Here is a 10922-nt window from a genome sequence, read left to right on the forward strand (position 1 = left end):
ATCCTGTGCCCACCCCACCCCAGCTGGGCAGCAGCTACCCCTGTCCCCTCCCTCCTTCACTGGGGGGGAGTGGGGGGGGGTGCTGATCTGCCCCCCCATGACCCTTTTCTCCCCCTTCCACTTCTACCACAACAGACTTACCAACTGCATGCTGCTGGTCTCTGCTCCGCTCTGCCTGTATACTGTGCTGCAGCTATGTGCATGCACAGGCATTTATTGGCCAAATTATCAGCCACATTAGCCCGATTTCCAATACAGCCAATTTTCCTTATTGGTACCAATCCAATATTGGACCGATGTATCAGTACACCTCTAATTTGGACAATATTTTTTATGTGTTGGCTTTGAAATTCTGCCATTTGACACGATTCATTAGACTTTGATAATTTTAATTGAAAATAATTTCCATGAATTTGGGTTGAATTTTATTGTTGGAGAAAAGGTTGATATTAACATGGAGATGGATCTTCTTTCTGTAAGTAGAGATGTAAGCAAGAACAGCTATAGTATCCGGTTTTCCCTGTTATCCTATTGTATTCCTCAAGGGCAGGCACTTATTTCAGTTGGAGGGCTGCTTACTGAGTTTTGGCAAGATGTTGAGGGCTACATGGGTAGCTCCACCCCTTGACAGGTGCCCCAGCCCCTGGTAGCCATCTGGGTGTGGGGTAAGGCAGCATGTGGGTATGTGTGGATATGTGGGGTGTTGGCAGGTATTGGGTTTGTGGGGAGGAGGGTGGCTGGTGTGTGTGGGGGGTGAGTGTATGGCAGTGCAAGGTGGGGTGTAATTGCATGTGTATGGTGGGGGGGTGTGGGACTCACTCACTCACTCTCCCCTCCCTCCCTGCACATCCCCTTTTCCCCAACTCCACTCTTGGCTGCAGGGTACTGGCACAGGCTCTGTTCCAGTAATCACAGGCTTGCAGTTGGGAGTCATGTCATGCTGGAGCAGCCAGCAGGAAAGCAGGGAAATGGCAGCTACAGACAGGGGAAGGGATAGCGAGCGGGCATGTGGGAATACAGCTCGGCAGGAACATGGGTCCTGCACCAGTGTCCTGGGGCTAGCTCTAGAGGGGCAGCAGGAGTGTGGGGTCTGGCACCAGCAGTGCTGGGGTGGGGAAGAGACAGGGGTCCTGTACTCCTGCTGTCCTGTTCTTGGCCCTGCTGGCACTGGCTCTGTGCTCCCATTCAGCTCTTGCTGCATTCCTGCTTGCCTGCTCACTGCCACTACACCCTGCCTGTGGCTGCTATTTCCCTGCTTTCCTGCCTGCTGCCAGCCACTCCAGCACCACGTGGAGTGGCTGGCAACATGGCTGTGACTGCAGGACTCAGAAGGAGCTATCCCGGCCTGGCCCTGAGAACTGAGGCAATCACTTGTGGTCCTCCCCTCGCCCCCCCACCCCTGCCTTCTTATCTGAATTTTCCTCTGGTGCAGGGAGTGGGAACAGCCAGAGCCTCTGGGAAGCATGGGGCATGGGGTTTCTGGTTGGGGAGGGGGAGGGAAGGTGGGCCTTGGTGCTGGGCTGCATGTTCCTACCACTGGCTTCCCTTGGGTCTTACTGCCCCTGGCTCCTGTCATTTTTAACAGGCAGCCAGGAGCGGATAAGTATTCATTTTCTAAATTTTTTAGGGGCCCTGCAGGCCGGATAGAATGGCCTGGTGGGCTGGGTGCAGCCTGTGAGCTGTATTTTTGCCTGCCCCGATATATCTCATCTGTAGATTCAAGGGATCAAAGATTTCATGTTTCATATTCATTCCGTGTTCTCTCAGGCTGCTGACAGAAAAGCTAGTCTTAGTGACTTACTACCTGAGTATCTGCCCTTTAGGAACCAGCCTGAGCCTATCAAATTCTTATTGCATGGGGCACCTAACTGTTAGCAGGTAGAGGCAATTTTTATTGTTATGTCTGTGCTGGATTTGTTTTTAGTTCTCCTGGTTTTCAGGCACTGAAAACTTAACAACAGAATATATTTATTTATTTTCCATCTGTGATATGTTTCCAGAAATTGTGAAAGAGAGTTTGGCTGTCTAGGCATGGCTCCATTGAATGTCCTTTTTTCTGCAGATAACTGGTTGGTGGTACAGTGTGCGAACATCCGCGTCTCACAGTAGTGCCAGTGGGCATACTGGACGCAGTAATGGCCAGTCTGAGGTGGCTGCTCATGCCTGTGCCAGTATGTGTGATGAGATGGTGGTCCTCTGGAGGCTGGCTGTTCTAGATCCAACCATCAGCCCACAGAGGTAAGCATAAGTGTCAGATAATCTTCGGAGCCAAGACCTGGCGGGTAAAATTCCTTAAGTGGCGCTGTTCAGTCCTGCTTATCGTTTTGGCATCTGGGCACAATTCCACTTTACCACCCTATCCTTAGATGTTTAGCAAGTGTATTATGTTATTAAAGCAGATAGTTCAGTTGTAAGTTCTTATGGTCTATATTGGTGTTCAAGGTAACCTTAATCGCTTTTATCTCCAATTGTCCTCACTGCTCTTGTATTAAACCCTACTGTATTTGTGTGGTTCTCTGCAATATTCATGGCCTTTTATCCCTTAAATGTGAGTTTTGGCTTGCACTTAAGGCTTTCCTGATGGAGTGCTATTCCAGAAAGACACTTCCACTGTATTGAACAGTTCTGTTCAATTATACCCCAGACCTGTTCAGCCATAATATTTCTGTATTTCCTTGTTATCTAGTACTACTTTCCATTGACACTCAGACCACACAAATCAACCAAATGGCAAAATTGTTTATATTCAGTTTTGTTTTTGGTTTTATCATGCTTTCCTTGCTGTGTCTTCTAGCTTAGTGTAGATTGCTGGTTTGAATCCTAAATACCATTGTGTATTCTTGATTATCAATTAATATATTAAAGGATGCTGGTCTACCCCATTTTTATAGCTCACTTGCTCTTGTTAATCCATCACCTTTAGTGCATTAGTAAAATCATGCTTCTCTATTTCCAGTGGTGCTAAGTTGTACTGTCAAGTACCTTTCTAAACTCAGGTCAATTACATTGGCAGTTTTCACCTGCTGCCTTGTCCAGTGTTGGTACTGAGAGGGCTTATCCAGGTCAGTTTGACATGATTTGGTTCAAAAATCTATTTAGGTTAAAGCCTGCTAGATCACTGTATTTCTGATTGATTATGTTTTAAATCTAGTATTTTTGACTAGTAGTTTCACAGGTTTGTATACCCAGAAAATTATCTGTTCTTACTCTGTTCAAGATTGTAACTGTTACATTTTCTACAGTCCCAAGGAACCACGTATAGTGACAAGTCCCACATATAGTGATCATTTTGGTCTGTGTGTGTGGAATTGTTCAGAGCAATCACAAGTTCAGGACAATCAGAAGTATTGCAATTCATCCTAGAGCATTTTATCTTGCTTAACATGCACAAATAACCAGCTTCTCCATTTAGTAAAAATTGAATAGCAGGTGGTGTTTTGATGTTTCATGTTCAGCTTCAGTTTTGCACACTGATACCTTGGTTTGCAAAATACGCAAAATACAGTATGCAGCATTTAGCAGAATATCATGCAATGCATGCTCTAGTATAAGTTGTTGTACATTGGAAAAGCTAACCTTAAGCTTTTGGAAAGAAAAAAGCATTTTTGGTATATTTTTAAGTGTTTGCACACTTTTTTTTAATCTTTTAACTATCATTGAACATGAATATAATGTCATAATTTTAGGGTACGTCTCCTTAAAAAGGTGTTGTCTCTGCCTTGAAGAATTTACAGTATAAAAGCTTAAGGTAGACCAAGTGAAGCCAGTAGGAAACCAGGAACGAAAGCTTAAAACAGTGAGTCATGTCACTGTTAGTAAAACAAGTTCTTTGTTCATATCTCCTCTTTTCTGCAGTGTGTGAATCTCCTAACATTCTGGTCATTTTGATACATTCCAAATTACTAAAAGTTCCTACTTTGTCATGGATAATTCAGGTGTTTTTACTTCTCCTTTCCCATTCTCCTCCCATTTCAATACAATTGCCAAAGGGGATATGTTCTGCCTTGGTTCAGCTCCTTTGTAGCTTTTTATTTTCACTCCTTCACGGTTCTCCAGTGGATTGCAATTAGACTTGCTTCACTCTTCCTAAATTGTTGCAGGTTCCCCCACAGTCTTTTGCTACCTTTTCTCTGAGTAACTCCTCCACCCCTTTCTCCTACAAAGCCTATTTGATTAATCCATGTCAGCCTATTCGCTAGCTAATTGGGTTGCTTAGCAGTCAAGTGGAAACAGTCCATTTTGTAGAGCTCCTTTTATCCCAGACTAATGTGCTTTGAGACTTAATGCTTAACACCCTTACTCGGTGTACTTCCATTTTATTTTGCTTTTGAGACTCGAAAAGATTGAGAAGGTCTGTGTGTGTAAGTCCTGTCTTTGGAGCCTGCAGTAGAGCTGTGTTGAGAAATTTGGATTTGCCTAGTGATTTAGGAATGCACTTGCTCCTTCCTAGTTACTCTCTCCGTGCTTATGGTCAAAGTGAAACTGAGGTTGGGAAGGAATTTTTCCTGGCTTGGATTGTCATGGGAGCTTCCATTTTTCACCCTCTTCTAGCTTGTGTCTGGGATTATCAGCTAGGATCATCTGTGCATATACCCTACCTAATCAGTTCTACTGCAGTGGCCCTGGGCAATGATGATGCCTTGGTCTCTCTAGTTTTCTGCTTGCAGTGAACAAGTTAGACTCCAAATTTTCAATCCTCAAGAGACTAACTCAAGTTATTGGGCTCACTCTTGAAGTATCTGGGTGAAATAACGGGCTTTATATAGAAGGCCAGGCTAGATCATCCTTCTGTCCCTAACTGTGAACCTGACTGTGTAGGCTTTTAATACTCAGGGGAGGAGGATTTGATATTCTTGAGTAGAAGTATTGGCTTTAAGAGCTATGCAAACCATTTGAATTTTCTTTGCTAGTTGTTCACAGTTTGGACATGCAGCAGTTCCCTGTTTGTAGTCCTGAGTGCAGTGGTTCTCAGCTTCTTCAGGGACAGGGCACCCTTTGCCATTTTTGAATGTGATGGCTGGCACCTCTGGTTGAGAACCACTGTTAGTGTTGCCTCAGTTTACTTCAGTGCTTCTCAACTAGGTTCTGCTGCCTTCAGGTAAAACTGCCCTGTATGTCTGCTGCACAGCCAGTCTATGCACATGCACGCAGAGTCCGGCTGCATTATTGATTTATCGGTGGGATATTTCTTTGGAGGGGGAGTTCCTCTATGATCCTTTGATTGCCTGAAGCAGGCAAGAGCTGCCTCGTGCTGTGTAGTCCCTTTCAGTCTATCCCCTTTGTGCTCCTTCTGGAAACAGAAGTGGATGGGTGGATCTGTTTCTGGGAGGAGCATGGGAGAGGCTGGACTGGGAGAGCTATAGCAGCTCAGCTTCTGCCTGCTTAGGCTCATCACAGTCCTAATGCAGCAGGAGTGTATATTCAGGGGAGTTTGACCTGGCTGCTGCCATGGCATTCAGTGTTTGCCTTGTTGCACACTGTGGGGGTGGGGAGGAAAGGAGCTTGTGGCACCCTGTTTGGAACCAGTGCCTTAGTATCTCAGCAGTGTTAAAGGTCACGACTCCAGTGTGATAATTGCAAGGTTTAACTGCATTGCAGCTTGCAATGCTTCACCCCAAACTCCCAACTTGCTGCAAATTTTCAGGTTTGACTTGGCAGCATTTTGCTTTTGTGGCACTGGCCTAACTAGGAGCTGATTGTTGACTTGTCTATTTCCTTTCCCTAGACAATTTTCTGACGGATTAATGTTGTTTACACTAAATCAGCAGAAGAGGCCCTTGACAGAGGTATTCTATGAGTTGAGGGTAGTCTGTTGTTAGTGCATTTTGTGGCTCCTTTCTGATCTGTCCTTTTCCTCCTCCCCACTAGGCGCAGGGACCTTTGCACCCAGCTCAGACAGTGGCAGCTGAAGGTCATAGATAACGTCAAGAGAGGACAGCACAAGAAATCCCTGGAGAAACTCTTCCAGGGTTTCAAGCCAGCTGTTGAAGCTTGCTACTTCAACTGGGAGGAGGCGTATCCAATCCCTGGGATTACCTACAGCAGCACTGACAAGAAGAACTCATTCTGTTGGGTAAAGGCCATTCAACAAAGGAACTGCCGGTTGCAGTGTGTGGAAACCACCTGTGAGGCTGGTAGAACCCCTGGACAGGAATCTGGAGGAATGTGTCTGCAGCCAGGGGACAGAACCCGTCCATCTTCTCAAGAACCAGCTGTCCGTCCGAAGGAGCTCATTGGGAAGAGGAAACTGGTCTCTGATGCTCCTCAGAGGGTTTTAAGGCGACTTTCTGCAGAAGGAGATAAAGCAGTTTATAAGACAACAGTGGGCAAAGCCAAGCTGCCAGTAGGGAAAAGCTTGGCCAGTAAGCATAGTGGGAAACGACGCATGAGCAGTGAAGACAGCTCTCTGGAGCCGGATTTGGCAGAGATGAGCCTGGATGACGGCAGCTTAGCTTTGGGAGCAGAGGCCAGCAATACATTTAGTTTCACTGAGAGCTCCTTGAGCAGGAGTTACAGGGACACTTTTGAGGATGACGGTGGTGTGTACTTCTCTGAGGGACTTGAGCCCAGCATCAGGAGTACTCCCACTGCCAAGAAAACTCCAAAAGATCCTGTGGGAGAAATGGGCAGTGGGGATGACGATCTGCCTTCTGCAGATGAGAACAGTGGTGGTGCAAGTTTGAAGCCAGAAGAAGTGGGAGAGAATGGTGCAGCTGGGGGAGGGGATGAAGGGGAGGAGGAAGATGATTACCAGGTGTACTATATGAATCCACAGGAGGTGGCCAAGGAGGAGGATGACAAGGCAGAGGTAGGCAATGAAGAGGAGCAGGATGTCTTTGCTGGCATAAAGCCACTGGAACAGGAAAACCGAATGGAGGTGAGAAAATCTAGTTGCAAAATTGTGATGTGTAAGTGTTTTAATTTTCCTATATGTGTTGCACACGCAAACTGGTAAAAGTGTATTGCTGCAGTTGCAAAATCAAGTATTCAGAAGTTAGGAAATGCCTAAATTGAGGCTGTTTGGGCAACCTTAATTCAATCTCCTTGATGGTGTAAACCATGATACCACCGTCAGTTATAGATCCTATCATTAATGTTCTCTACAGGGCCTATGGTTCAGTCAGTGCACAGAATGGACTGTTGGTGACAAATGAGACTTGTGTAGTGGAGATTATACAGTGGCAGGACTCCTGCACTACTTTTTGCAGGAGTTAGAAGGTATATAGTGAGTGAGACCTGCAAGAAGAGAAAGGAAGGTCCCAGGATTAAGGCAATGGAACGCTGCCCTGGAGAATTGGTGTCTACCTCTGGCACACTTCCTATGTGATGCTGAACAAGTCACTGAACCAAGTTTTTACAGATGGCCTTGTTAATTATGTGACTTCTTTTCTGGGTGCCTGACTGGTTTGCAGAAGTGCTGAGGTCTCAAAGCTACAAATAAAAGTACATCATTATATGTGATTAAAGACTTTATCATATAAAGTATATGCTTAAAAAAGCTGAAATAAAAATCACAGGGGCACTGTCATTATTGGATTTCCTAACTCCTGTGTACTTGACTTTTTTTCAGCCTTACTATTTTTGTAATGTAACATGTGTTAACTACCTAGGCGTGTGCTTTTAAATAAAATAAAACTGAACCACAAGATGACACTTTTATTAGTAGATTAGCGGGACTGGAAATTTTCAATCTACCACACAGGCCTTTCCACTTGAGGTATTGGTGTAAAAGATTGCAATAGTAGATGTTGTCCTCTGTAAATCCCTTAGTAAGTAGGAAGCTGAGAATTGACGCCTTTGCAAGGATGTTGCACAGATGTTGCCTGATAGCCCAGTAGCAGTGAGAGTTTGGTTCCCTTCCAGGTTCTGCACTGGAGTATGTTCCAGTGTCCATTCTTCTCAAATGCGTCCCTTTTCCACACCCCCTTCAGTGGTCCTAATCCTGCCTCTTTCCTACCCCTAAGATGCTGCTCCCCTGCTCATCCTTTTCTGGTCATTGAGCCAGTCCTATATGGGTCCTCATCCGTTTTATGTGCCCAGCCACTCCTAGTTTCTCAGCACCCTAACTCCTTACCCCCACTTCCACCAGTTTTCAGTTTTGCCCCAGGATCCTTGTTTCATTGCATCCAGCAGGGCAGATGTGTAGAGCACAGGGAAGATAGGTTCTCCTCTTTGGGTTCTGCTGTCTGGCCTTGGGATGGCAGACAGCAGTCCAGGGGAACAGTTGCACAAAGAAGTCCTGCTTTCCCTTGAACTGGAGCATGTCAATTCATGACAATTCTTGAAATGTTCACTAGCTGTAAGCACTAGCAAGTCTTTACAGACTCTGTATGAACTGCAGTTGCTTTCCTAATGGTTACACCTTGTACAAATGGGCAGATTTTCACAGACACGGCAAATGACAAATCCCCGTTTCCCAGTGCCAAGTTTTAGGTGCTTGCTCCAAAGCTTTGGGGCACCAGCATTTATCAGATGAAAGGTTGTCTGAGTTCTTTAATGTTAGCAAAGCAGAGTATTTTCTTCTGCCTTCGTGGAAACGGCTGGATTATTTTAGAGGAAACTTAAATTGAGGCAGACACTGAACATGGAAGACTTCAGCCCTAAGGTGTGGGCAAATGTTACAGGATAAAGGCTGGCTAAGGTATAAGAAAATGAAAACAGAGTTGAATAATGGGAAGCGACAGGCAACTATAACAGACTCTGCCATCAGCCTTTGGAAACGTGCACAGAGCTTGCAGACAGTGACTGTGCCCATGGATGGCAGAAGAAGTAGGATGCTAAGAAAAGCAAACTAAATGGAAATGGTTAACATGACAGATTGGGTTCATTTTTGACCATTGTGTTTTTCCCATTCCATTGTGTTGGTGCTTTGAGGGAAAGGGACAGGGGCTATATGCAAGAAGACATGGCTCTACAAGCATTTGAGCCAAGCCTGAACTGAGGTCAGCTTGGAACTTAGGGTTCAGTGACACTGAGAGAAAGTGCTTAAGATAGGCTAGCCATGGGAAACGGGCTGAATCTGATAATTTGTCCCTTCATTTGCAGATCCTCTTTGCCTGTGCAGAGGCACTCTATGCACATGGATACAGTAACGAAGCCTGCCGCTTAACTGTAGAGCTGGCCAGGGACCTACTGGCCAACCCTCCTGATCTCAAGGTGGAGCAGCCACCAACCAAGGTAGAGGGAGTGCTTGCCAGCATTGTGAGTGGAAGGGAGAGTAGGCAGGGCTGCCTGGGTTCAGAAACCCTCAGTGGGCTGTAGAATGGAACTTGGCAGTTCAGAGATGCTGAGGCACAATAGTCACTGAAATCCCTCTAAATATGGCTGCCTTTTGCCTGAGCTTGCCTTTAACCCTTTTTGGATTGGGCTTCTCTGCTTGTTCAGTAGTTTACTTGGCAAAAAAATGGGTTGTTCTGTGTGTAGGGGAGAGGGAGGGAGTCTCAAATCACCAGTCACTAGAACCTACATCTCATTCTTTCCTGGTTGCCTTCCTTTCTCTGGCCTCCACTTGTCCCTACCTAGCTTGGGCCTTGTCTTTAGGAAGCCACCATGAGCAGCACTCCCTGTTGGATCAGTGTGCATCTGCACCAGTGTAGGGATACTTTTTTGGCAAGTGTGGTGCATGCTGAATCCTGCACCTGCCCCGAGTGCCACTTCTGTCCCCTGCCCCGAATGTTACACATGGAGGCTGCATGTACCATTTGTTTCATGTGCTGCAAGTTGGCCACCCTTGATTTACACCGGGGCTGTCTAGCTGGTGGTCCATGGGCTGAATGCAGTCTGCAGAGAGTTAAATTGTGGACTTCTGGGGTTTGCCCAGCTACTGCTTCACCCCTCCGTTGTTTGGTGGCTGCAGCAGAGGGTGGGGCAGTTATGGCAGCATGGGGAGCTGAGGGTGAGCCCAGGGTGCATAGTGTTGAAGGGCCTATGGTGAAGCAGTGGGCATGGTGTTGTGGGGGCACAGTTCAGGCAGGGGATCACGAGCTTGTGGTGGAGGGTGTCTTTGGGTCAGCTGGACCAAGGGGACTGGGTTCTGTGGTGCTGCCTCCAGGGCATGTGGCCCATGAGGTATGTGGCCCTGAGCCACAGGGAAGTCAGACAGCCGTAATCTATACCTTCTGTTTTAACTATTAAATTGAACACAACATATTCTAACATGTTTGTATGTCTACATAGTCCTTGTGTCTGTGTCCTGCATGACTTTAAAAACCAGCACCAAGAATAGATTTGCCTTTTATTGCAGCTTTATACCCAAGTAGAGCAAAAGCTCTTTGTAAGTTGACTGTTTGAGAGCCAGAGCATTTTGGTTTTGGCAGGCTTTGCTGCAGATTGTGGCTCCAGCCCTAGCCCCCCTGCCCCCAGTGGCAGTGAGGGAGTGGGAAGCCCTGCACAGCTGTGGCAGGGGATGGAGACACGAGTGGCTCATCCAGGGGGTGCAGGGAATGGGGGGCATGCAGTCCAGGGGGGCACTGGGGGAGGGGCATGCCCCTGGATCTGCCTGTGGGGTGAAGCCGGTTGCAGGCTGGGGCCGGGGCAGCACTGGGCTGTTCCTGGCCAGGCTGCGCTCAGGCTGGGCAGCTGCAGTGGTGGCACTGGGAGCAGGGCCATGGGGTGGGCTGTAGCCCCCCTAATCCCTGCTCCTAGTGCTGCCACCAAGTGCAGGGCCAGGCCTGGTGAGAACAGCCCAGTACAGCCTTCCAGCCCACAGCTGCAGCCCACCCTGCGCTGTTCCCACCAGCCCTTGGGTGGAGGGGAAGGCTGCGCCCAGCTGTTGCTGCCAGGCCTGGCCTGCACTGCACTTAGTGGCAGTGCAGGGGGTGTGGGGGCTACAGCCCCACTCCTGCCGCAGCCACCTGGCCTGAGCACAGCCCAGCCTGGGAAGAGCCCCAGCCTGCCCTGCCCCATGTGCTGATCCTGGGGCA

The 10922-nt window shown here is 47.3% G+C and overlaps 1 protein-coding gene across 5 annotated transcripts in view; it reads left to right on the top strand.

Annotated features, from left to right (window-relative positions):
- The window catches only part of ZSWIM8 (zinc finger SWIM-type containing 8), a 97540-nt gene that overhangs the window by 50403 nt on the left and 36215 nt on the right, over positions 1–10922 (top strand). For 4 of the 5 annotated variants that reach the window (XM_019555868.1, XM_019555872.1, XM_019555869.1 and 1 more), the window contains 3 exons: positions 2063–2238; positions 5869–6877; positions 9046–9177. In XM_019555868.1, the coding sequence (XP_019411413.1) occupies positions 2063–2238; positions 5869–6877; positions 9046–9177 (1317 nt within the window). The remainder of the gene's footprint in view (positions 1–2062; positions 2239–5868; positions 6878–9045; positions 9178–10922) is intronic. The other variant, XM_019555870.1, reaches the window with a different exon arrangement.

The sequence above is a fragment of the Crocodylus porosus genome, unplaced genomic scaffold, assembly GCF_001723895.1.
Source record: "Crocodylus porosus isolate Cpor-Errol unplaced genomic scaffold, CroPor_comp1, whole genome shotgun sequence".
Lineage (NCBI taxonomy): Eukaryota > Metazoa > Chordata > Crocodylia > Crocodylidae > Crocodylus > Crocodylus porosus.